At 43.9% G+C, this 25245-nt stretch overlaps 4 protein-coding genes and 1 long non-coding RNA gene across 7 annotated transcripts; 3 read left to right on the forward strand and 2 right to left on the reverse strand.

Moving 5' to 3' along the window:
* Positions 1–6454: 6454 nt before the first annotated feature.
* Positions 6455–8621, reverse strand: LOC9267635 (uncharacterized). Its single transcript, XR_001546834.2, has 4 exons — positions 8525–8621; positions 8356–8411; positions 6875–6916; positions 6455–6773 (listed from the first exon to the last, which is right to left on the reverse strand). It is a non-coding gene; the product is annotated as an uncharacterized lncRNA (long non-coding RNA).
* A 935-nt stretch (positions 8622–9556) lies between these two features.
* Positions 9557–10220, forward strand: LOC112939425 (uncharacterized). The gene is made up of 2 exons (XM_026026590.2): positions 9557–9698; positions 9787–10220. Exons 1-2 carry the CDS (start codon positions 9696–9698, stop codon positions 9997–9999), a joined length of 216 nt encoding a protein of 71 aa, XP_025882375.1. The 5' UTR covers positions 9557–9695; the 3' UTR covers positions 10000–10220.
* A 601-nt stretch (positions 10221–10821) lies between these two features.
* LOC9271691 (uncharacterized) lies at positions 10822–14838 on the reverse strand. Of its 2 annotated transcripts, none has more exons than XM_015787876.3 (6): positions 14598–14838; positions 14018–14150; positions 13658–13761; positions 13123–13267; positions 12899–13039; positions 10822–12806 (listed from the first exon to the last, which is right to left on the reverse strand). In XM_015787876.3, the coding sequence occupies exons 1-6, from the start codon at positions 14636–14638 to the stop codon at positions 11181–11183; spliced, it is 2190 nt and encodes a 729-aa protein (XP_015643362.1). In that variant the 5' UTR covers positions 14639–14838; the 3' UTR covers positions 10822–11180. The 2 variants fall into 2 exon arrangements, with proteins under 2 accessions (XP_015643362.1, XP_025882376.1); XM_026026591.2 differs by having other exon boundaries at positions 12899–13048.
* A 3238-nt stretch (positions 14839–18076) lies between these two features.
* Positions 18077–19720, forward strand: LOC4341888 (ras-related protein RHN1). 2 transcript variants are annotated; one of them, XM_026026592.2, is made up of 7 exons: positions 18077–18258; positions 18344–18421; positions 18502–18669; positions 18842–18890; positions 19023–19096; positions 19206–19299; positions 19383–19720. In XM_026026592.2, the coding sequence occupies exons 1-7, from the start codon at positions 18229–18231 to the stop codon at positions 19496–19498; spliced, it is 609 nt and encodes a 202-aa protein (XP_025882377.1). In that variant the 5' UTR covers positions 18077–18228; the 3' UTR covers positions 19499–19720. The 2 variants fall into 2 exon arrangements, with proteins under 2 accessions (XP_025882377.1, XP_015643364.1); XM_015787878.3 differs by having other exon boundaries at positions 18101–18262.
* An 80-nt stretch (positions 19721–19800) lies between these two features.
* LOC4341889 (uncharacterized) lies at positions 19801–21310 on the forward strand. Its single transcript, XM_015787877.3, has one exon. It carries the CDS (start codon positions 19925–19927, stop codon positions 21050–21052), a length of 1128 nt encoding a protein of 375 aa, XP_015643363.1. The 5' UTR covers positions 19801–19924; the 3' UTR covers positions 21053–21310.
* The last annotated feature ends 3935 nt before the right edge of the window (positions 21311–25245 follow it).

Here is a 25245-nt window from a genome sequence, read left to right on the forward strand (position 1 = left end):
GATGGTTGAGGTACGACTACAGCAATAACGCAGCGGTCCTCGTACCACGACTTCAAATGATCGAGGGACACCTACTCACTAGTTCTCAACCAGTCAATCGTAGCGATCTCTCGTACAATTACTTTTAGTGGTTGAGTTACGACTACTACCCGGTTCTTGACCAGAGGTGTAGCGATTCTCCCATTACCTCTACTTCAACAAGTGTTTTACCCAGAGATCCCTTACCACAAAGACACCTAGTGTTGAAACCTTTCCTAATGTCCTTTTACGCCATCTTGACAAAGCCTCTGAGGAACCTAAGGGAACTTCGGCTGGGGACGCCCAGAGCGGATAAGGCTATGTCGGATCCTTCAGAGACGAAAGATCTTGTAAGATCTGGTCGTGTAAGAGTTCTCGCCGTGCGTATTAACCAAGCCGTGTAATCGGAAATGGATTTTCCAACTTCACGGCTGGGGGCTAGGATCAGTGCTTGTTCAACCGAGGCAGGTCAAAGGTCCAAGAGCCTTATCCTCCGAGAACGATTCTCCGATGACAAGGCTGGGGACTAGGGAAAGTGTATAACTCAACAAACTGACTGATCGAAGTCGGTAAAAAAGTAGACGCTCATATACAAAACATTGGTATGTAAATTTAATTCATTTTCAGTTTTCTATACATTCTATAACATGTCACCCTTTGAGCATTCGCTCGGGAGCTATTTCTATCTAATATTTTTTTCTGAGTATTGATTCCAGGAAAATTCTATTCGACATTGTCGAAGACTTCATGGCTCTATGGTTCTACACCAAGATCGACTAAGGCGAGTACGACAAATGTTGACAAGGCTCTGTCGCAGACTCTGCGCCTTCTCGAGAACGGTTGGTGGATATCGACAAGGAATACGGAATGAAGAGATGGTGTACCCGCCGAGATAAAATTTATTGACATCAATCCAAATTCTCGATTACAGCAAGACGGGAGACTTAGTCGCATGCTCTGTACTTTCTTGGTTGACGTCGGAGATTGACTCAGACAAACCCTTTAGGTGCCCGCACGAGGCTGATAAAGGAAGTCTAACGTTATCTCTGAACTCACCGAGAACGGTCACAAGAGCTCGATAACAGTTCCTCCAAGGTCTACGGTTGAGAATATGAACTCGCTCATTTGCATTGAAGTCGGGGGGCTACTATCAGGGTTATGGATACCACATACCTAACTGTAGTTGACTAAATCTCGGCATGACCCACCACATACCATGTCTTATACGGAAACTGACTTCGGATATGGAGGGAGTTCCGGATAAGGAAAGACAACCAGAGTTCTACATGGAAACAACAAGGACTACTCGGATTGTATCCATATTGGTTTCCCTAGTTCTACTTAGACAAGGGGACACCTATGGGTATAAATACAAGCTCCCCTAGGAGGAGAGGATCGACACCCAACAGGATCAACACCCAACACAATCGACATAGAAGCCACAACATAGAAGCCTACATACGCCAAGACACACCGCCGGATATCGACTTCAGGGATAAGCACGGCTAGTCCCCTACGGTGTTTCCGGATACTGTCAGGAGAGACGAAAGAGCTATCTCTGATCTCGCCGGGCACGGATTCGAGGAGAAAGGCTACCCTGTTGTCGACTACGAGTCAGATCGTCAGACCGCCATGTCGACAACAGTTAGATAGGCTACCCCAAATATTGTACTAGTGTGATTATCATGAATAAGAGCAATACCAGCTTCGGCCAACAGGATGTAGGATTATTACCTGACAATTCAGGAGCCCGAACCTGTATAAAAATCCCTGTCTCCATCTCTTTTACCTCAGTCTCGCGTATATCCTAGTACCAACGATCCCTATGCCATGCAAATACTATAGTCGAGACATCAAACGTCAACAAGAGTCCATATAGAAATACAATTAGAAAAACACAAAAATTCGGAATTAAAAAATAGGAATATTGAAAGAAGAGTCTAGAGTTCATATAGAAATTTAGAATAAATTTAAATTCAAAATTAAGAAAAAAAAAAGTACAGTTTAGAGTCCATATAGAAATATAATTTAGAAATAATTAAAATTAAAAATTAAAAATAAGCAATATTAAAATAAGAGTCAGACTATATAAGAATATAATTTATTTTGGAATTAAAAAAAGGAATATTGAAAAAAACTTAAAGTCTATATAGGAATATAATTTATAAAAATAGAAATTCAGAATAAAAAAAGAATATTGGAAGAATAATATAGGGTTCATATAGGAATTTAAACTAATTCAAAGTCAGAATTAAAAAATTAAAAGTAGAATTTAGAGTCCATATAGAAATACAATTTATAAATAACTAAACTTCAAATCAAATTTTAAATAATAAGCATGATTGGGAGAGAAGAGTCTAGAGTCCATATAAGAATATAATTTAGAAATAAGTAAATTCGATATTAGAAAATAATAAATTACTATTAATACAATACAAAATTCAAAATTGTGTTGCTATTTTTAATATACCTTAATAATAAAATATAAAAATATTTAAGCTATTATATGAGAAAAAATAACGATACTAACTGCGTAATTACGCGGGCCTCCATGCTAGTTTATAATAAGAGAGTATATTACAGGTTCTGTTCATTGTGACGTAAAAATAATAGACACATTGATTCATTGACAAAGCGCGCAACCTGTAACTCATGTATATCTTTTATCGTAGTGTCCCTCGTGTTTAGCCTACATTTAACATTCTATGACCAAGGCAAAAACAAAAGGTGAAAAAAAAAAAACCAACCCAATGACCATTACACAACTACAAAAGTGTTTAAAAGAAAATGACAAAATAAGGAGAGAATAAAAATATCCCCCCAAAAAAGGGGCTCCTTTTCTGCTTTTGCAAAATTTGAATAACCAAAAACCTAGTGTGTCTTTATGTGAAATCACTGGAGTTTAATAGGCTTTTTATCAAGGAATGTGGGGAAGGGAATGATGGAGGCGCTGTATGGAGTGGGGGCTGCACTCACCCGTCCGTGTGACCCACGTGTGCTGTTTGTTGGACGCGACAATTAAGCCATCTTTTCCTCGTCGCCCAAATTTTTTCCTCTCCTCCTCTAATTGCGTTGCTTTGCAAATTAATCTGCATTTGTTTTTCTGCATCTCCTTCCCCTAGGCCAGATCCTCTGCTGCCATTATATTGCCATCGATCCGTGGGTGATCCATCTGTTGCTGCTGGAAATCTGTGATGAACACATTTCTCAGTTGACTCACAGATTGGAAACCGTAGGTTGCACATAATTGGGAGATGCAATAGTGAAATGTATCGGTTTTAGTGACTCATAAGAAGAAAGTTCAGGGTTAGTAAAACCGGCTATAACCGTTTTGGTGTGATCCGATCGAATTTGATATAGCTCGAGCGATAACCAACGGTTGTGGGTCGAATACCAATTCTCCATCGTTTTTGTGAACCCTAGGAAGAATCTTGTACTCTACCTATAGAATCTTAATAATAAAGCATGTTAAATTGATCAGGAAGCAAAGGTAGCCTCACAGTGAGTAAGCTTTGCTGCAGTGTCTTATTCCACAGTACCCAAAGCTAAAAATGAGCATCTATATGGTCAATCAGAAAGCAAGCAATGAGATCATAGCTATCTACACCGTCAACTGGGTGATCAGACGATGATACATACGCACACCACGGACAGGTTCAATGCACAGGTTGTATCAGATCAACCAGACAAAAAAGAAGGAAGAAAAAGAAGGCGAATGGCCAAAGCCATGAATCGTGTAGGTAGTGGCGCTCTAGACACCTCGCACTCTCTGCTCCGGCCAAACGGCCCCATTGTCTCGTTTGTGGGGAATAAACCAAACGGCGTATTTACAAACGAAAAATAATTTATATGTAAAACTTTTATATATGTATTCTTAACGATTTAAAAGTAAGTGCTAAAAAAATAAACTTCGATAAAAAAAACCTCAAAATCAACTTCAAATTTAATGTTAAAAATTTAAATCTTAGTTGATAAACAAAAGTGTAAGCGAAAAGATAAGACTGCCAATGGATCAAATAATCCTTTCAATCGACCAAACCAATCAATCTCTGGGCCTTTCGCTTTCTCCTAGTAGTACAACCCTACTTATCATCACCAGCAGCAGCATGATGCTACCGCATGATGGCACGATGCCCTTGGTCGTCACCTACTTGGCCTTTTCTCCGATCCCTCGTGCCGCTGAAGTGGAAAGAGAGATACAATGGGTAGTAGAATCATTTATATAGTAATTACGCGACGTTTTATATAGTAAATTTGACTTGCGCTAAGTAGCATTTTGTTCAGACTAAAGTTTGTTTTTTTTATGACACTGAAGATTAGCTTTTTTTTTTACGGAAGGAGTATTGTGTAACAATAGTCAATTGCTAAAGATAAATGTTTGGTTTTGATGAGTTTCTGGCAGCGTAGGTTATATATATTCTTCCAAAATCCTCACCTCTTCAAACGTTTTAAGATTCTCATTCAGGCTATGAGAATCGGTAGCTACATAAATCAAAATATAAGCTAATAGTTAAAATTTGATAGATCTTTTTTTTATATATACTCACCGGTTACTCGTTAGTCACCAGCTCGCCTTAGCTTACATGTGAGCTGATCTGGTTAATTTCACTGGCTAATTAATTACACGTAGACGTAGGAGCTCATCGAAAGGAATAATCAGTTCGCTGTTGCTGCTTGGATGGTACTACGACGTCGGCGTGGTTGGGTTGTCGCCTCCGTTGAGCTTTCCACGTCGACGGCGGCTTCTCAATAGATTTGGGAGCATCCCCTGCACTGCATTTGATGAGTGGAATAATACTGTGCTGTCCGGTCTTATTTTAAATTTAAGATGATCGACATGTTTCTCATCATCTAGATTATTTACTTTGCTTTGCATAAGCATGTTTGGTTTGATCAATTGTGTTGTGAGATCCATGAACATTTCGCAGAGCATTTGAGCGTCATGGAGTATGTACGGACTTTTAGTAAAGCAGTGATAAACTGTAGTACAATTCGGTAGACATCTAGTACTAGTACAGTAATCCTACTTCGCACTCTCTCTATCCCGAAAAAACGAATCTAAAATTAGATATAGCATATTATAGTACAACAAATCTGTACAAATATTGATTTTTATGGGAGAAAGGAAGTATCAGAGGCCATCGTTTCATTTATTTATGGAATAAACGAAACGGCATATTTGCAAATGAAAAATAATTTATAAATAAATTTTTATATACGTGTTCTTAGCGATCTATAATTTAATATTAAAAATTTAAATTTTAACTTATAAGAATAAGCATAAGTTAAAAGATGAGACTGATCACTGAGTGATTATCCAGTGACAGTGAGCACACCACTTCCACTGTCAGTATATCGCTGGCACATCAAATGATCTTCCATCTTATGGCCATCCATCCATATGGACAGGCAGGAGGACGCTTGAGGCACATCAACCCGGTCTGCCTCTGCCTGCAGGTGGATGTAAACGCACGGGCCCGATCGATACCGACGAATAGTAGACAGCAGCACAGTGAGTCTGTTCGCGAATCGTACGTGATTCCCCCTAACTGCTAGTGGACGCCACGGCAAACAGGGCGTGCAGCTTTCGTGTCCCCGGAGTCGCCGTCACCGGCCTCGCGCCTGTCCGCCGGATGGGTGTCATGTCCCGTCCCGTCCACGCCGCATATCCACCATTCCATTCCACCGTGATCCCCCACGCTCGAATCGCTCGTCGCAATAGGCGACACCCACCGGTGCATGCAGTCCAGTCCACCACCTAAGCTACACTGCACTTTACCGCCACCGCCCATCACATTCTGATCGGATCAGCTCCCCTTTCCGTTAACATATTTGGCACCGGCAGATCTGGTCTCCGATGGAAAAAGAAGGGGCGAAACTTCATGGAAAGCTAGGCAAAAAGCACAAAGCAGGAGAACATGAGAGTTGGGTCTCCTTTGTGCGGCTTCGCTGTTGAGGCCGTGGGCAATAATACTAGTACTACTCTGCAGTCTTTGGTCCAACGATCGTTCAATTCGGTTCACAGTATGTTTCTGTATGAGCAGTCTGGTTTCATATTGGGAATGGGGATATCATTATTACCAGAAATGCACCAGATTGAAACATTTTTATTTGACCAAACAGAAACACTTCCACATAACTTGTTAGTAGATCGCTTTACATGGTTAAGTTCGAGACATGACCATGTATGCAGGATCGAAAATTCAGTAAGTTCAGACTTGCATAATGTAAGAAATTTAGGATGCGGTAACTGTATAAAAACCTCACCCTCTCTTAACATGTTAAGGAATGGCGTAAACACTGAATCAGATCAGTTCAGAATTCTGTAACATGTTAAGCAACTGCTGACCGAAATGGAAGCACGGCATATCAGCTTGCTTGCATGGAAACAGGCAGAATCAGATCAATCAATCATATAGCAAAGAAACTGCAAGACTTGAGCGCAAACAAGTGGAATTTTCACCATGAGTTATGTTATATTATCATCATACGGGACCAGATGTATCATAGCTAGCAGAAGAGAGCCCGAAACATCTTCGGATCAAGCAACCAACTGCAACATTGCTTAATGCATAACATGCTTAAAGGTAGTTTTGTTACATCCGCACATAGTGAAGTAACACAGACAGGTAGCTGGTTTATCATTTTTCAGGCATTACAGATTGGTATCAGCCTCATTTCTTCCCGCTCTTCTTCAGACCAGAGCCTCCCAGTGCACCCTTCTGTCCTGCCTTGGCCTTAAGCTCCTTCAGTGCCTGTTTGCAAGAAATGCATGCAATTGATGTCAGCAAACTAAAACACCAGCTACAATGAAAAAAAAAAACAGAAGACTGGTAAGTTTGGTAAATGGTCTCACCTTTTCCTCATCTTTCTTCTTCTGCAGATACGCGAGATCACTCTACAGAAAGCAACAAAATCAGAACTACAAGTCTGCAACTAACCATTCAAGTTCCTTATATCATCATTGCTTCAATCAAATATGCACTAGTTTTCCAGATAAAGCGCTACTTACAATACCACACATTATTAACAATTCATAAACTACAATTACATCCATCCAAATCACTTTGTTAAACCAAATCTATACTGGCCACATCATCTCAACTTGGACAAACAGCAAATTCAAAATGCTTATCTGATTTTGCGCTGCTTGATTCTAATAAAGCCAGGCAGCGACATGTTATTCCCAGGAAAAAAAATAAAGCACCACTATTTTTCTTTTTCTAGCAATGCAGTTCCCCTTCAAGAGATGTAGATTATGTTTCACAAGAAAGCTGGTGGAACTGGAGTATCAAGCAATAGTAAATACTAGTAGTACTTGTTATCAATTATCAATAGTCAAATCAAGCCAAAGGCTCATACACTGAACACATGCTCATTTCTTCAAAGCCTTTAAGGTCTTAGTTCAGTTGAAAATTAAGATGACCATAAGCATAGACTAATGATCCATTCAAGACAACTTAAACCCATAGAAGTATATCAAGACAAATTAAGTTTAATTAGATAGAAGAAATTTAGGACGAGTGAGATCATATTCTTTGTATTCCCATCGGACAAGTAAGACCATACGCTCACTGTGACTGGGGACATCACCCAAAAATAACAGCTAGCACAATTTTAGAAGGTGAGATAAGTTGATGCTACACTGCTACCGAATGCAAATTTTCCAAACATCATCAACCAGGTCAGTTTTGCAAGGTGAGAAAAGGTGAAAGCATCAAGCACACAATTCCAGACCATGAACAAATGATTTCCATACATGATAGCATCAAACATATTATAAGGTTAGCATCAAACATATTATAAGGTTGCTCATTTCATGTTGACAAAGTAGTTAGAAGAAAGTAATTTGCCCTAGAAACTAGGACTTCATGAACAGAACAAGCTTTTAACACAATCATTATCCAATAATAAGTTAATAACCCCCTAACACAACATATCCAAGGAATGTAAGTAAATATGATGGCATATCAGCCAATCCCTCCGCCACGGGGATTTAAGGGGATTGATTCCACTTCCACACCTACTCAATCCCCCCTCCAGTCCCTTCCTCGTGGGGATTAACCGAACGGATCCCTAACTGAGGACAAGGCCACAAGTCAATACGCAGATTTAAAGGACAAACAGCATCGCGCATGATAATTCTACAAATTCACCTTCAACTAACCAACTAAAGGATAAAACCACTATGAACTACCCCAGACACGAACCGATCTACAACACGGTGGCCTGCACAGTCAAAACACAAGCGCGGATCGCTAACCCCTAACCCGAAACGATCAATCGGTAGACGGAACCACGAATCGGGAGCAAAGGTCACACAGCACAGCAGCATACCTCGTCGTACTCCTTCTTCTCGGCCTTGGGCGCCTTGAGGGGCTTGGCCTTCCCTCCTGCAAATCAAACCCACCCCCACAAAACAAATCATCAGAACCCCGCACGAATCGATCGGCAACGAGGGTCAGCGAGATCTCGCAGGAACCAATCGCGATTGGAAGGAACTCACCTTGCTTCGACATGGCTGACCGGATCGGCGAGGGCGAGTCGAGAAACCCTAGCTCGCGCGCCGCGACGACGAGGAGGAGATGGAAGAAGGGAAAGGCGAGGAAATGGGAGACGCGAGAGGCAGAGGCGTATATAGCTAGCCTAGCCTAGTGTAGTGGTTGGTCGCGGCTGCGAATGGGAATCTCATGATTGTGGCTGTATTGGGCTGGGCCTTGGTTTGTTGGCCCATTAAGTTCTCTAGACCATCTTGTATTGGGCCTCCTGGTCCGTTGGCCACATGTGACGCTGTACTTCTAATACATATCTGGCTTTCATCGATCAAACGAATACGTACATACAGTACCAATCATCGTATACATTCGTATGGACGTAAGTAGTACTACCTTCATATCAGGTTATAAGACGTTTTGATTTTGGTCAAAGTCAAACTACTCTAAGTTTAACTAAATTTATAAAAAAAAAGTAGTAATATTTTTAACCCAAGACTAATATATAATAAAAAATTATTCAATTATAAATTTAATGAAACTATGCAAATATTACTACTTTTTTCTATAGAGTTAGTTAAACTCATCTTGTAACCTGAAATGGAGAGAGAGTACTGGATAAGTACATGTACGTCCGGTCGAATCATCCATCTATGATCTATCTATAATCCATCTAGAGTTTAGATAAGGAAAAAAAAAAGAAAAGGTTAAAAAGAAGCATTGGTAGCTTGCCATCCAACCGAGTGATGCGAGTGACACGCGGAGCAGATTGCTGCACAGCCTGCAAAAATGGGTGCAGAAAGCGAGATGGATGGTATAGGGTGGCGTGGACGGCGGCGGCGCTGCATGAGAGTATAGATCGGTTTTGGGAGATAGCGCTTCTTGTCCGTAGTACGGCAGGTGGCACGGACGACGGACACGGTGGGCGCCGCGCCCCTAGCTTGCTTGCTTGCTGCACCCGTCGCCAACCGTTTTCTCCTCCTCGCTCTCTCCATGTGATCTCCGATGCCTCGTTGCGCCGCATCGATGGATCGATCGCCCGCTGTGTATATATGTGCAGGTCCATCCATGAGAGGTTGATCAGAGAGCTTGAGATCTGTCAACATCAGGAGCGAGCTCTCACTGCCATTGCCAATTGGCAATTGAAAATCATCGTAAACCGCCATCTCCATCATCATCTCGCGCATGGTGAGATTACTGCTGCTACTCCTCTGCCTGCATATGTGTTCAATCTCTGTTGCAATGTAGTGTTGATATATGAATATGAATGTTGCAGTCGCTGCTGCCGTTGTTGCTGCGGCCCGTGGTGCGCGCCGCGGCGAGCGTGGCGAGGCGGCCGGCGTCTGCGGTGGCGACGGTGCTGCACCGCGCCGGCGCGCTCCCGAGGAACCGGGGGCTGGAGCGCCTCGTCAGGGACGACATGCTCGTCGGGGGTGACCACAACTTCATCGCGCATTTCGTCGTCGGCTTCATGCGCTGCCTGTGTTAGCTGGAGTACATAGCTAGGCGGCTAAGCTAGATTAGATGCATAGCACCGGTATTGATGAATTGATATCTGATCTGCATTTGCGATTTGGGCTCCATTTTTGGGGGGATACGACGTTCTCCGTGGCTTTGATAATTAAAACAGCTAGTGTAGCATGCATTTGCAGCGATTTGAGCACCATTTCTTTGCACCCTGATATCTGTTCATGTCCAACATATGTCGACTGCCAATCACTCAGTAGTACTCCCTCTTTCCCTAAATGTTTGACGCCATTGACTTTTTTAAACATGTTTGACTGTTCGTTTTATTCAAAAACTTTTGTGAAATGTGTAAAACTATATGTATAAATAAAAGTATATTTTACAATAAATCAAATGATAGGAAAAGAATTAATAATTACTTAAATTTTTTGAATAAGACAAATATTTAAACATTTTTAAAAAAATTAACGGCGTCAAATATTTAAGGATAGAGGAAGTAGTAGAAAGGAGCAGTTTAACGATACTGTCACTGTGGGCGCCCACTTTACAGCGGCACGAGCTGCTGGTTCTGCATAGTAAGTCGTACAGGATAAACAAAACAAAACAATACTTCTTGTGAGACGTAAATAAAAAGAAACTGTGGTGCATTGTAATGGTAGTACATGTGTTTAACTAGTAGTAAAGCAATAGAGAAGCAACCCTTCCCCGCATATCAATGAGTTGGGAAGAGCCGGATGTATCCAGGTCTGTGCCTGTACAAGAATTCAGAATCATGAAAAAGTTAGGGAAAAGGATAAAGAGAATTACTGTAACTTTTTTTCAGCAACTCTTTCACAGAAAATCATGCATATAATTCTCTGGAGCACTCAATTAATCAATGAATTCAATTCAATGTTACAATGTAGTAAATCCCTGTTAATTGAATTTAGTAACAAACTGAAAACCCCTATCAACTGTATCGTGCTAATCCTCCAACCAGTGTCCTATCTAGACAAACACCTGGTACAGAGAAAATGTTATATAACAAGAAAAACCTACATATAGATTGAAAAGAAAAAGAAAAAGGAGAACTCATGCACAAATCATTCCAATCACATATCAAGAAAGAACAAAGGTAGAGTGACTTGCAAGTTGCAGCGAAGAAACTGTCAGAACGGCTTAATTCTGAACTTGTGCACAGGCTCAGGACAATCTAGTGCAACCTCAGGCCTTCCTCAGAGCTCTGACTCGAGCAGCAAGCTCATCAAAGTCAGGCATTTTCGGGTGCACATGTACAGTTTTGGGACAGTCCGGCTGCAGTGAGGTAGACCGGGCAGGAAACTTCACATCTTCATCGCGGCAGACGGATTCCCCTGGCAGTGAGATTGCTCTTCCTGGAGGATGCATGGAGCCCTTTTGCTCAGATTGTTCTTCTGCTTTGTTGGTTGGAGCTGGATTGATTTCCGCATCTAAACCTTTCTTGCTGTAGTGCCTCAGAAGCTTATCCATCATTCTCTCCTCCTCATCAACTCCACTGCGCGCATCAGTATTGCGGCTTTTGTGTCTCCTATGGCCATTTCCAGTTCTGGGTAAAAGATTACCAAAGTCAATTGCAGCCTCATCCTCTTCTGATTTATGGCGCTGCATGAATCCATCGTAGTCCTCGGTGTACAAAGCTCCATTTCTCCTGCCTGAGTGCCTTGGCCGGCTACTAGGAGTTCTCTGAACATTCTCTCCATTAACATCATCCATTCCTTTGCCTCCATGAGGTTGTCTAGACCCATCTCTCCGGGCACTGCCATCATTAACAGCATTCTGCCTGCTTGTGTGTCTTCTGTGACTACTGGGTGTTCGGCTTGAAACCTTTTCATTGGCAGGCGCCTCATCATAGACAGCAGCAGGTGCAGGTGGCTTGGCATATTTACTTCTAACAGAAACAGGTCGAAGAGGATCTTTGTCAGACAGGTGATCTGTTTGTTCAGGGATAGCACGTTTGCTGTAGTCACTAGCAGCTCGCTCTGCAGGATCATCATTCACTGTTTCCATGTTGAGTTTTGGTTTGATGTAAGGAGGTCGCACATAAGCTGCCCTCTCTGGCACTGGCTGTCTATCTTGCACTGGATTCCCCTTATCTGCTAAATGATGTGGTCTAGCATTCAAGCAACCAGTGTTCTCTTCCTTTTCAGAACATTTCTTGCCGGTAGATCCATCCAGCTTAGAATAAGGAGGCATCCTGTTTTTAGTGTTACCATTCAAAGGATTCACTGATTGAAGCCCCTGCTTATCTAGGCCAAGGGTTCTGAGACCTGAATCTGCATGATCAGCAGCACAAGGAATATGTGATCTGTGGTGGTGACCAAGGTTGCTCTCGTTCTCCTTCTCAAGATCATTGTCTTTCTTAGGCTTGACATTTAGTGCAAATGTCTTCTTGCTTTCTGCTTCAGGAACTTTCAATGAACCAAATTCCTTCTTAGGCAGGCCATTGAGGTCTAGCTCCACCGCTTCCATTAGTTCCTTTTCGCAAGGGCGAACATCTTTTTTGTTAGCTTTCTGAACTTCTTTTTGAATGTTCCTTCTTTTCATCTCTGAATCGGACACTGGTTTCTCCACATGCCCCTTACCATCAGATTTATCCGCATGCTGTCTCCTGGTGTTTTCACGTAACCGGTCAATGCCATCAGCAACAGGATGAACATCCTTTTGTTGTTTTAAGGACGCTTCCAATTTATTCTTGTGGCCAAGAGTAGCAGCTTCAGATTTTCTTCCTGATGGAGCAGCATCATCCCCCTTCTTGCTGGACAAAGGCACTGCCAGTTCTACCTGTTTCTTTGAGTCCTTTGCAGGCAAATCCTAAGGGAAAACAACCCAAGATGCCAAGTAAGAAACATCAACCAATAGATTGTGTAAATTCATTCGAACAAGTTTGTGTAAGCATATAGTACATGTTTGGTTTCTGGAGTGGCCCATAGTTTGATCTTAAATGCTTTGATATCAAAATCAACCAATAGTTCTTCAGACACACTTTGCATGGCTTGTATCTTTTCCTCATTAGTGAACACTTTATTGTCCAGCTTCTGAACAAACTGCAAGTACTAGGATTATAGATCATGTTAAGTGGTACACCACTAATCAATTCAATGACAGCAAATTCGTGGCAGTAGCACACCTCAAGGCTAACAAAAGGCTCAAGAAAATGTCCATATCTCTCTGTGAAAATATGCCTAAGGTCACACAGTTCTGGCAAATCTGGAAACCGAGCAGCAGCAAAAATTAGAGTCGACACAGCTTCCCGAGTTTCCTGGGGGCAATCCCTGTCAGGAAAAGGCAAAGATATAACTGACAACTGTTGTCATCAAGATAAATGGAAATCCATTTTGTTTATTCCTCTTCCTAACATTATACAAGTAGTAATGTTTAATTGACCAAGCAAAGTTCTCAAACAATTTTTTTAATTCTCTTTAAAAGATGATGCTTTGGTTAACACTAAACTAAATCATCCAAACAATAATAAAATTGTATATGTTTCCGGATGCTATTGTTCTGTTGGCTTGATTACTTAACCAATTAAACAATGTAGGATGCATTAATGACTCTATCGAGGTATCAACAAACTTGTGGTTTTTAGGTAGACAGTTTCAGCATCACAATGATTGCTAGTGGTTGACAAAAGAAATAGGAAATCAAAGCAGATCGTTAGTTACCCCTGTTTCTGTAGGCTGTTGAGCTGTTTACCAATGTACTCACAGAACTGCTCGATCATATCATAGCAAGAAGCATGGTTCATCTCAATTATCAGCCCATCCATCTGCATTCCAAGAGAGAGGAAAGTAGATACAAAATACAACATCAGCAATTCAGTCACCGCATGTTTCCTCTACCACAAAAATGACCAGAATTTGATCATTAATCATTAAACCATGTGCGAAAAAGGTGCAACTTTTCCTGTGTTAAAAAAGGGGGCAAGAGTGCAACTTTCTCCGATTCCCCTTGAACCCAAAATCCTTCAACAGCAGAACAATGCAATGCAGCGGTTAAGAATGAGTTAACCGACATAAATTTACCCGTCCAAATGCATGTGTGTCGAGGCCATTGGTGAGGAGGTCGGCTATGTCCTTCTTCATGAATCGAATCATCGCCTGCTTCTTCCGCCGTATGAGAGCCAGCCGCGTACGAATGCATTTGAATGCGTGCTTGCTGCATCCATTGTTCAAGAACCGAAACGATTGGTCAAACCTTCTCCATGAACTCAAAACAATATTTTTCAAGGTGGAATCAAACAAATCCATCGCAAGCCCAAGAATTTGTAACCCAAATTCGCGCAATCCAAGAAAATAATCTATCAACCAATCCGGACCGAACGCGTAAGCTGACGAACTCGAGAACCTAGGAGAAAACAAGAAGCAAGAACCACTCGAGAACCTAGGAGAAAACAAGAAGCAAGAACCCGGAAACCCAAGAACGCACCCGGCGAAAAGTTCGCCCCTCCATGCGGGGAGGATTCAAGAACCAAGAACCCCAAAAGTAGAGCCTCAAATAACCAGATTGGACCATAAGAACTCAGCTGAGCTCGAACCCTCGTACCCTACTACCCTAGGAACCCAAGAACCAAAAAGAACAAGCAGAAAAGAAGCAATTTCTCACCATTTGTTGTAGAACTTGGAGTTGAGCAGGCTGCCAAACATCTTCCCCCACTCCTCCCCTCCTCCCAGCTTCTTCTTCTTCTTCTTCTTCTTCTTCTCCCTTCCGCCTCGCTTCACCCAACAGGCGAAGCTTCCAATGGCATTAAATCATCAGGAGGACGAGGAGGAGAAGATGAGAGGGAGCAATGGGGGAGGGGAAGGAGGCGGTTGTGGGGGAGGAGGAAGTGGAGGTGGTGGTGGACAGAATCGATGTGAGCTGTTGCAACAGAAGGCGAAAACCAGGTATGGCTTGGCCAGCTAGGGCGATCACGAGCCGTCCGATCGGAAATTGACGGTGAGGATTGGTTGCAGCGGAAAGAGGGAGGATTCGTAACAAACCAGGCGAAAGTTTACCGCACAAAGCAACCAACCGAATTTCGAATTTGAAGCCCTAATCTTTGGGGAAATTACCCGTTGCAGCCGATATTTTGCTTCAGGTCACAAAAGATGAGAAAAATACTGCTGCTTTTTTTGTTAATCTTGAAGGTGAACACGTTGATTAAATTGCATCTTAATTACTATCATGATTAATCTTCAATATACTTAGTATTTTGTTATTCGGAAGAGGTAAACTGAGAACACTGACATTTTGAAGCATTTGATACGAAACAGTTTCAAGTTGGAAGTTGACAAAAAAATATATACTCCCCACGTTTCAGGATATAAGACGTTTTCACTTTGATTAAAGTCAAACTGTTTTAAGCCTGATCAAATTTATAGAAAAAAGTAGTAACATTTTCAACCTAAGACAAATCTATTATGAAAATTTATTTAATTATTAATTTGATGAAACTAATTTAGTATTATAAATATTACTATATTTGTTTATAAACTTAGTTAAATTTAAAATAGTTTGACTTTGATCAAAGTCGAAACGTCTTGTAACGGATGGAGTATTTCTCACGTGAAAGTCAACTACTGAACATTCTCTCTCGCGAACCTTTGCAAGAAACATTCCTGTCTCGTCAAATCTCTGCTAGTACAGGTTGCAGTTAAAACCTTTTGGACTAATTAATTAGCTTAACATGATAACTACAGTTAGCTCTAGTAGTAAAACTCAACTTGTGTAAATAAATTAACTAACAGCAACAGTTCATCCCCACCGCAACACTCAAGTGGATAGGATTACTTAACCTCACGCGTGACACAGCCAATCGATTAGCTCGCATAAGTGGTTTTCACGGACTACTAATTACTCATACATTGTCAGGTGTTACCCACGGCATGATGTTGCATCCTTTTCCATTCCATTTGGCAGATCAAGCTACACGCCATGAAAGCTCACGGACAGCAAGACACAGCATGGCTTCTATTGCAATACTCCTTGTTAAGAACAGCTTGGCAGAGACACAAGTTTGATCAGCTTCCAGCGAATCAGTTGATATCTTCTACTATTAATTAAGTTTAGCTGTGGACTAATCTGTTCGGTTTACTCGCCTAACCTTGTTTGTTCTGTGAATCTCTCTCGCATGAACAGGCAAGTGCAGGAGGAAAAGGAAGGCATAAAAGTTCAGAGCATCTTTCTTATGAATCTCACTGCCGCTACAGCTATTGTACATACTCCAGAAAGCGAGATGTCCAGATGTACTAAAACTATGCAGAAGAGATCATTTTTTGTATAATTCAGTACAGTTTGTGGCCGGCTTTGACTGTTTTATTCAGACTAGATTAGGAGACTTTTTAAAACTGTTGACTAACAGTTATGCTTGCAAACTGGTGTCAGCCATGAAGAACACCCACAGAAGAAGAAGATTTCTCGACTGCAAATACAGAAATGAGACGACAAACAGTAGTACGTGCAAGGAGATTAGGAGAAGAGTGAGTTCGTGGCCCAAGTGTCAGGCAGGATCTTCGTCTCTTCGAGGCCAAATGCAACCGACAGGAAAAAAAAACAATAAAAAAAAAACGTTGACACCTCCCATGACTGGCACTGGCACCTCCAGAACTCTAGCAGCGAGTACAAATGGCACAGGGTGAGATGGAATTCCCGAGAGTTTAATAGTATAGCCAAGTACTAACTCCAATTTTTCTATAGCTAATCTAATAGCTCATTTATACAATAGTTACATATTACGCTATTAATATCTGGTCCCACCTGTCATATACACACTACGTTTTGGAGTCCGTACTGCAGCTGACTACAAATCTATAGCCAGCTGTCCTTCTCTCTCCTCATTTATTTTCTTGAAATATGTTTGCAGCTGGTTTATAGCATGCTACTTTACCTGCTCTTAGGAAGCGGGTGGCTTCCAACGGTCAGAATGGGCAAAAAGGTTGGGTTGGGGAAGATGAGTGCGGGCAGAGGCTCCGGCACGGGGACGTGCGTGAGATCGAGGCATCGTCACGAGCTACCAGCCTTTTTCTGGTTTGTATTGTACAGCTACTACGCTAGAAATGCTCCAAAAGTCTATGAACCGTTGGATGTATGGGTTGCTGAGGTGCGACGATGCATAGGAATTGACAATTTTGTTGCCGATTGACGCAGGGATGCTGAACCGTAGGTACATATGTACAGCATTCAGTATTTTATTTTGTACTACATCTGTCAAAGTATATAGCTGTCATTCTAAATTGTTTAGTGTAGATTAAGGTTTAAGGAGAAACAGATGATAGTGTCCTTCATTAAATGGTGTATGGTTAGTTATGAAAGGGTGGTTAAAGATAAAATAGGAATAAACGTGGGGTGATCGATGGAACATGTGGTAGGTATTCTAAAGTGACAACTATTTTAAAACGAAATTTGAATCCTCGAGAGATAGTTATTTTGGGACGATCGTAGTACTCTTTTCAATTCAAATCAACTTTTATATATGAGATCACGTATAATAAAATTTGATCCATTTTGAGATGAGGGGGAATACATTGAAAGCAACACATCGTTATGCGTTTATAATACACTCAGTACGTGCAAAAAATGGACGCCATTCTCCGACACAACAGGTCAAATGGCTCATTTAGTTTGAAGCCCTATCAAAATATTGTAGTGTCAGGCATTACCAAATTTGATACTAGTTAGGCTAAAGATGATATAAATTGAAATGCCACTAAAGTACTATTTTGAAGCTACCAAAATATAGATAGGGTACAAATCATCACCAATCTAAACATGTCTAAAATGAACTGGCTTACATTTTATCGAAATCTTATACCCATCCATCGTATAATATAGCAAATTAAAGCTAAATGGGACGTTACAACGAATCTAGACACTCATCCGTATTACGCGACGGACGGAGGGAGTATAAAATTTTAGGCTTTACTCGCTGATGGCTGAGCTGGGCCGAACGGCAAGAGCCGGCCCACTGCCCATGGGCAACGCAATGCGTTTGCAGTGTGTTGCTAGTGCTGCCCAAAACCTCTCCAACTACCAGTCTGAGCTTCAGAAACTGAAAGTCTGAAACCTACCAGCTGCTGATCAATTCCTGCTCTGCTTCCTCATCATCTTTTTATCCATCCAATGCGCGGACAGCTACCAGTCTTTGCATCAACTGAAAAAAAGAAAAGCATTGCTACTTCACTTCTGCTCGCATTTCAATTCTGAATTATCCTGATCCAAACGGCAGCGGTAAAAGCGAACTAGGAGCGATCGATCGATGGGGAGCGATGTTATCCAGGCCAAGCTGGTGGGTATGTCTTACCCTGAATTTTCTGATTGTTTGGTTCTTTGATCCTTGTCAGTTTATCTGGGCATTTCCAATATTTTGGTAGGTACTTCTGGGTGACTTGGGAGCCGGGAAGACGAGCATCGTGGTTCGATTTGCCAAAGGATTGTACTACGATTGCCAGGCAATTAAACAATACCTGCTTAATTGTTGTTTAAATTCTCATCAAGTTCAGTTTCGGACTGAAGATTTTATGCTTTTCAGGAGTCGACGATCGGGGCAGCGTTCTTCTCGCAGGTGCTGATCATGGACGAGGCCACCGTGAAGCTTGACATCTGGGACACCGCCGGCCAAGAACGCTACCACAGCCTTGCGCCCATGTACTACCGCGGCGCGGCCGCCGCTGTCGTCGTCTACGACATCTCCAGCACGGTAATTATCAAAATAACTAGCAAGTGATCTTCAGATGCTAGCTGATTACGCACCTGCTGGCTCATCAGCAGAAATGGTAGATTTGCTCATTTGCAGCTAAGCAATTAGTATAATCACATCGGTAGATTTTCAGCAACTGATTAAGTGATATGCATATCTGTGTGTCATACAGGATTCTTACATTCGAGCAAGGAAGTGGGTCGACGAACTCCAGAGACAAGGTATGCCTGAGTGCCTGACAATAGTACTACTGCCGTTTCAGTATCATTCATATGGGTCTGTAGCAAATTAGAAGCAAAAGTGTTAGTTCAAATTGTGATTTTCTCTTAGTCTTACTACCTGTGTAAACACAGGGAATCCACATTTGGTGATGGCATTAGTGGGCAACAAGGTCGACCTGGAAGAAAAGAGGCAGGTTGGAACGCAGGTAAAAATGCAATTCAGACTTTCAGTATCTCTGTATCTGAAGACAAAATTCAGAAACTTTTGTAGGGCGTCTCCAAAATTCTCATCGTCTCTGCTTATTGAAAACGCAGGAGGCGATGGAATACGCAGAGCGAAACGGCCTCTTCTTCATAGAGACCTCGGCCAAGACGTCGCAGAACGTCACCGAGCTCTTCTACGAACTAGGCAAGCACTACCGAAACAACTCTGTCGGATTCAACTCTCTGATGCATCGTCGCCTGATAATAACATCTACGTGTTGTTGCCAGCTGATAGGCTGGTCAAAGTGCGACCTCACCGCCCTTCCGGGATGGTTCTCCACGACGGCCGGCGCCGCCGCGACGACGGCGGCGGCTGGCCATGGCGGCTCTGTTGCTCCGGCTGATGCGCCTCTACCGACTCCCGAAATACGCCATCCTTAATCGAAAACGTCTTTTACTGAACCCGCCTTGGACTTTAAATGTCCCTGGTAGATAAGGCAATGGATATATGCTGATGAGGCACGTGCTGACGTGTCTATGTATACAGTAAACTCGTACGTGTACGCGATTACGCAACAGCAAGTCGGTGCGGCCCACCAGGCCGCCACTCCGAGTCCGACACGACCCATCATATCGCGTTCGCGAGCCCAAGTTCGAGTCGGACCCGGACACCGACAGACCGACCTAGTCCGAGCCCTACAAATCTCGCGCCGCCGCCGCTGCTCTGCTTTCTTCTTCCAACCTATTTCCCTTTCCCGCCGCTGCTCTCACCGCGAACCCTACGCGCCGCCGCCGCCGCCGCCGCGGCTGCGCACGTCGAGCAGCCCGCGATGGAGAACGCCTGCGAGGCCGGCCTGCCGCTGTCGGTGGCCGTGTCGGTGCCGCCGGTGATGGTTGACGGGGAGACGGTTCCGAAGGAGGTGGAGGAGTGCGAGGACGAGGAGGAGGAGGAGGAGTACGCCGGGGATGCGCCGCCGCCGTGGAAGGTGATGGGTTCGGATGATGAGGGCGAGACGGAGGCCGGCGAGGAGGAGGAGATTGCCGAGGCCGACGGCGAGGAAGAGGCGGCGGACGTGGAGGAGGTCGAGTACGAGTTCTACGACAGCGACGGCAGCGAGGACGAGGGCGACGGCGAGGAGGTTGACCCGGCGGTGGCGAGCGCCGCGCAGTTCGTGCCGGAAGGGCAGTTTCTTGGGTCGGCGCAGTTCGCCGCCTACGGCTGCGCCGCCGGCTTCATGCGGGTCGCCGCCGTCGAGGCGGACCCGGCCGACGGCCAAGAGATCCTCGTGCTCTACCGCTACACCCTCCTCAAGAGGGCATGGAGCGATCCGGCGGGCGTGGAGCTGTCCATGTGGGCGAAGGTGTCGAAGATACACCGCCTCCGGTTCATCGTCCCGGCCTCCGGCGACCCGGCGAGCTCGCTGCCATTCGCCGGGCTATCTCTGTCCCCGCTGATCTACCACAACGACTACGTCGAGGAGCTCGAGACGCTGTGGTCCAAGCTGGCGGCGCAGGTGCGCGTCCCGCCGGTAGCCACGCGCGTCCAGGTGATCGTCGACGTGGGCATCCTCAGGGCGGGGGACAACACGCCGGAGCGCAGGGAGTACATGCGCGCCGAGCTGGAGGCCAAGAAGGAGATGCCATGGCCGGGGAAGCTCCTCGGCATGGAGCTGCACGTGCCGGAGCCGGTGGTGGCGGCGGCGGCGTCGTGCAAGAGGGACAGCAGCGAGGAGGTGTTCGACGACGCGCCAGCGCCGCCGGCGAAGCGGAGGAAGGTGTTCGACGCCGGGGAGGAGTGCCCCGTCTGCCTGGACGAGCTCGAGGACGGCGTCGTGGCGTGGCCTGGGTGCTCTGTCGCCCATGTCTTCCATGGCCAATGCTTGGAGACAACTCTCAAGGGGAGCCAGATGTGCCCTATCTGCAGGCGTGATCTTGGCCTGAAAACCTTGCAGGAGTAGACTGATGTTGCAGACTTGCATTTGAAACAGAATGAATGAATGAATTGTAGGTTGTAGTAGCAGATTGATTGTTCTGCAGTTGTAGCCTTCAATTCGATCGATTTCTTGTGTGAATCTGGAGCATTCTTCAGAGTTCATACACATGGTTCACTGTAAAATTTGTTCCATGGATTATACTATATATGTTGTTTCTGTTCTGTTCGATGCTAAGTATAAGCAATCCATTGTAATAAGAGATTCTTGGCTATTTGTATACTGTATCATGCATGCATTCAATTATGACTCTCCACTTATGGCTTATAGCAAATCAAGTAACAATGTCAGAAGCATTACTTGAAATTTTGATTTGTTCTTTGTGTCCACTTAGAATTGAAACATATAGAATAAGATGCCAATATGCAATTTCAGTATTCAGATCTCCGACAAATATGTCGTTAAAATTCAGAAGTCATTGTTTGAGCCGTACTTTTCTTATGTTCAAGAAAGCGCCATCATTTAGCTGAAAACGCCGTCCACAGAATCAACTTGGATCATTAGCAGTTTAGCAGCATCTAAAGGGAGAGGATATTTATCCTCTGAGGGGATGTCTCCTCGTATAACTCCCTCTCTCTCAAATTTAATATTTGGTTATGAAAAAGAAAATCTAAAGTCATTTAGCAATGTAGAGTGTAGTAACATTATCTTGAGAGTTTAAAACACTTTCCCGCGCTACCATACCACTCAACATTTATTTTACATACCATACCACTGACATCCAAGAGAAATATCGGATGTTCCATATCGGTCACGTTTCTCTCTCGCTCATTTGTAGAAATGGTGATAAAGGATGGCGGCTCCCAGTTGTCCTCCTCGAGACGATAACACCACCTCTAGTCCTCGGGACGATGATGCCGCTTCTCCTAGGGCACCCCTCCCCAGCCTTTCCTTGCACACCTTCTTCCTCCTGGCAATGCCCCCTCCCTCCCTCCCTTTCCCCTCTTTGGCTTATCAATTTGTTTTAGTCCTTTGGCCAAATCTAGCTAACCCCAACATTGAGGTACGAGATCTAGTTAAGAACCGTCCTAGACAGAATGAGGGTGGCGGGTAGATAGCTCCTTGTTGGGGCTTTCCACAAGCATCGCCTCCATCGCGGTGTCCCTCACTTCTGTAGGGGGAGGGGGAGAAGGTGAAGAAGCAGGCGACGGTGATGAAGGAGAGGCCAGCAGAGGCAATAAGCGGATGAGCATGCATCATTGATTGGCATAATAGCTCATTGGACTCACGGAGGCGTACGTGGAGTTTATGGTGCCATTATAAGCGCCATATCACAGAGTATGTTGCCCACAATATCTTCTTAATATCGCAATTGGTTTTGTTTGGATTTTGCATGTATTAGTTACAATATTTTCAGAATGTTGCCGTCAATTTTCATGTTGCATGCACTTTTTTTTATTGCAAGAGTATTTATGAATGTTGCATCTATTTGAAATTACTAATTTTTACCACCTCCATTCCAAGATATTGCTATTTAGGATATGATTTTACTTATCCTAGGGCAATGAATCTGGACACCAGCCAGATTCGTTGCCAAGAATAGAAATTGACCTATTCTAGCAATATTTTGAGACGAATATAGTATCAAGTTAACTTGAATCATTTCTTTAATTAACCAAGTGACGAAATATATTGCCTGTTTTGGCTAGGATCGGGCAGTACTGATCCCTAATCGCATCCGTATTTATTTATTATGGATAAGGCATCATAATGGTAATGGATGTGCTGACTACATTGTATATATATTCTTTAAGGAATAATCAACTATTTGCCACTTGTACAAGTGGTTCTAAAAGATTTGCCAGACCCACATGTCATACACACATAAGGGTCTACATGTTATAGATAGCGAGCGACAAATTCTTAATTAACACATCTTAAAAAGGCCCCATGAATCCGAATCCACTTTGTGTCCGAACCGAAAAGGAAAGCGAGTGCGCGCTCGAATTAAGCCACCCGCCCTAGCTAGCTCCTGTAGAGATCGAGATCGAGCGAGCTCGCCGCCGGATCGCTACCCGCGGCGGCGGAGGAGGAGGCGCCCGCCATCTCGGTGGTGGACTACGAGCTGACCGACGACGACGAGAGCGGCGACGAGGCCGACGAGCCGACGAAGGCGAGGGACGGCGAGGCGCCGGCGGCCAGAGGCGAGCTGCCGCTGGTCCCGGCGCCGTTCGTCCCGGAAGGGGAGTTCCTCGGCCCGGCGCGGTTCGCCACCGCCGGGTGCGCCGCCGGCTTCATGCGTGTCGCCGTCGTCGAGGGCGACGGCGGCGGCGGCGGCCAGGAGATCGTGGTGCTCTACCGCTACACCCGCTACTCGGGGACGTGGAGCGGGCGAAAGGGCGTGGAGGTGTCGAGGAGGACGAAGCTGAACCGCCTCCGGTTCGTCGTCTCCCCCGCCGCCGGCATGGCGAGCTCGCTGGCGTGGGCCGGCTCGTCGCTGGCGCCGCTGATCTACCCCTACTTCTTCAGGCGGGAGCTCCTGGAGCTTTGGTCGAGCCTGATCATGGCGGCGCCGGCGAGCATCGTCCCGCCGGGAGCCACGCGCGTGGAGGTGCTCGTCGCCGTCGGCATCCTCCGGCCGTTCGACAAGAGGCCGGACCGGATGGAGTACATGCGGCGCGAGCTGGAGGCCGAGGCGGCGGCGGCGTGGTCGTGGCCGGGGCACCACGTCGGCCTGGACCTCAACCTGCCGGAGCCGGTGCTGTGCGACAGGGGCGCCACCGCCGGCGAAGTGTTGTCGGAGGAGGAGGGCGACGGGGCGCCGCCGCCGGCGAAGAAGAGGAGGAGGGCGGTGGCTGGGGTCGCCGGAGAGGAGTGTCCCGTTTGCTTCTTCCAGCTTGAGACCGACCTCGTCGCGTGGCCCGGGTGCTCCGTGCGCCATGTCTTCCATGGCGAGTGCTTGGAGTTCACTCTCGAGAGGAGTGACAAGTGCTAGGAAGGACCTGGTTATAAAAAATTTGAAGGGAAACTGTTTTAAACACTCAGGTGGACATATTAAATGGTTATAAAAAATTTTTTAAAAAATTGACATGATAGGTTAATATGTAATATATCATCTCACAAACATGCAAGTTCAAATTCGACTTCTACAAGCTGTAACAAAAATAACAAATTTGACTGTGAATATACATATACTAGTTAGAGTTAAATTTGTTATTTTTGTTATAGCTTGTAGAAGTCAAATTTGAATTTTCATGTTTATGAAATGATATATTACATATTAACCTATCTTACAATTTTTTTTGGAATTTTTTCATAATCATTTAGGTGGCATGCAAGAAATGGGTGGACATCCACCCGAGATATTAAAATCCATCTCCAAAATTTGCAGGCTTGAGTTCTGGAGCCATTGATCATTGATGCTGCTGTCTCAAAATATAGTAACCTAAAACTAAGGGTGCGCTCGTTTCAGTAGGTGTGGTGGACTGATTAGCCACACGTAAAACGAGAAATGAGATTAGCATATGATTAATTAAGTATTAATATATATTTTTTATGAATAAATTTGTTGGATTTTTTTAAACAACTTCTTTATAGAAAGTTTTCGCACGAAATATACCATTTAGCAGTTTGAAAAACATGCTAACAGAAAACGAGTAGAATTTAATCCTATAAGCTGAAAAGAGCGCAACCTAAATGAGACACATATAATAGTACAATGAATCTGAACCGAGGTATGTCTAAATTCATACGAGGGGGCCAAACGACAATGAACATATAAAAACATTACTATATGTTAGTATTATGCCAGGAATCTAAGCTTGCAATGGTAAAATAAAGGATAACAACATATTATATATGTTTAATTTGGTTGCTTGGGGGGAAAACATTTGCCCTTATATTTGACCTATAAGCGTAATCGAATGTTCTCTTTTTATTCATTATTGGACAATTAAGTACTACTCTCTCCGGTTTAGTGGAACAAACATGTATACAAAATATCCAATGAAATTCTCAAATGCTTTTACAAATTTTGTCCATCAATTTACCAACAAATAATGGAGCTCAACAAAGTGAGTTTTTAAATAAAGGAATATCACTACAACTTTGATCTATATGAAGTTTAGTTTACGTTCATTTGAATGGATCAAGAAACAGAGTCCTCGGCTCGGCAAAGTCCTTATCATGAGACAAGAGTCCTCAGCTTGGCAGTGTTCTCA

This window comes from Oryza sativa, chromosome 6 (assembly GCF_034140825.1).
Source record: "Oryza sativa Japonica Group chromosome 6, ASM3414082v1".
Taxonomy (NCBI): Eukaryota; Viridiplantae; Streptophyta; class Magnoliopsida; order Poales; family Poaceae; genus Oryza; species Oryza sativa.

Bases quoted from the DNA above. Each gene is read 5' to 3' on its own strand.
- LOC9271691 (XM_026026591.2), bottom strand. From the start codon at position 14,638: ATGTTTGGCAGCCTGCTCAACTCCAAGTTCTACAACAAATG. The intron at 14,151-14,597 runs GTGAGAAATTGC...CAATGGATGCAG, and splicing joins TCCAAGTTCTACAACAAATG to CAAGCACGCATTCAAATGCA. The intron at 12,807-12,898 runs GTACTATATGCT...GTTTTCCCTTAG, and splicing joins CCACTCCAGAAACCAAACAT to GATTTGCCTGCAAAGGACTC.
- LOC4341888 (XM_026026592.2), top strand. From the start codon at position 18,229: ATGGGGAGCGATGTTATCCAGGCCAAGCTG. The intron at 19,097-19,205 runs GTAAAAATGCAA...TTGAAAACGCAG, and splicing joins AGAGGCAGGTTGGAACGCAG to GAGGCGATGGAATACGCAGA. The intron at 19,300-19,382 runs GCAAGCACTACC...TGTTGTTGCCAG, and splicing joins CGAGCTCTTCTACGAACTAG to CTGATAGGCTGGTCAAAGTG.
- LOC4341889 (XM_015787877.3), top strand. From the start codon at position 19,925: ATGGAGAACGCCTGCGAGGCCGGCCTGCCGCTGTCGGTGGCCGTGTCG.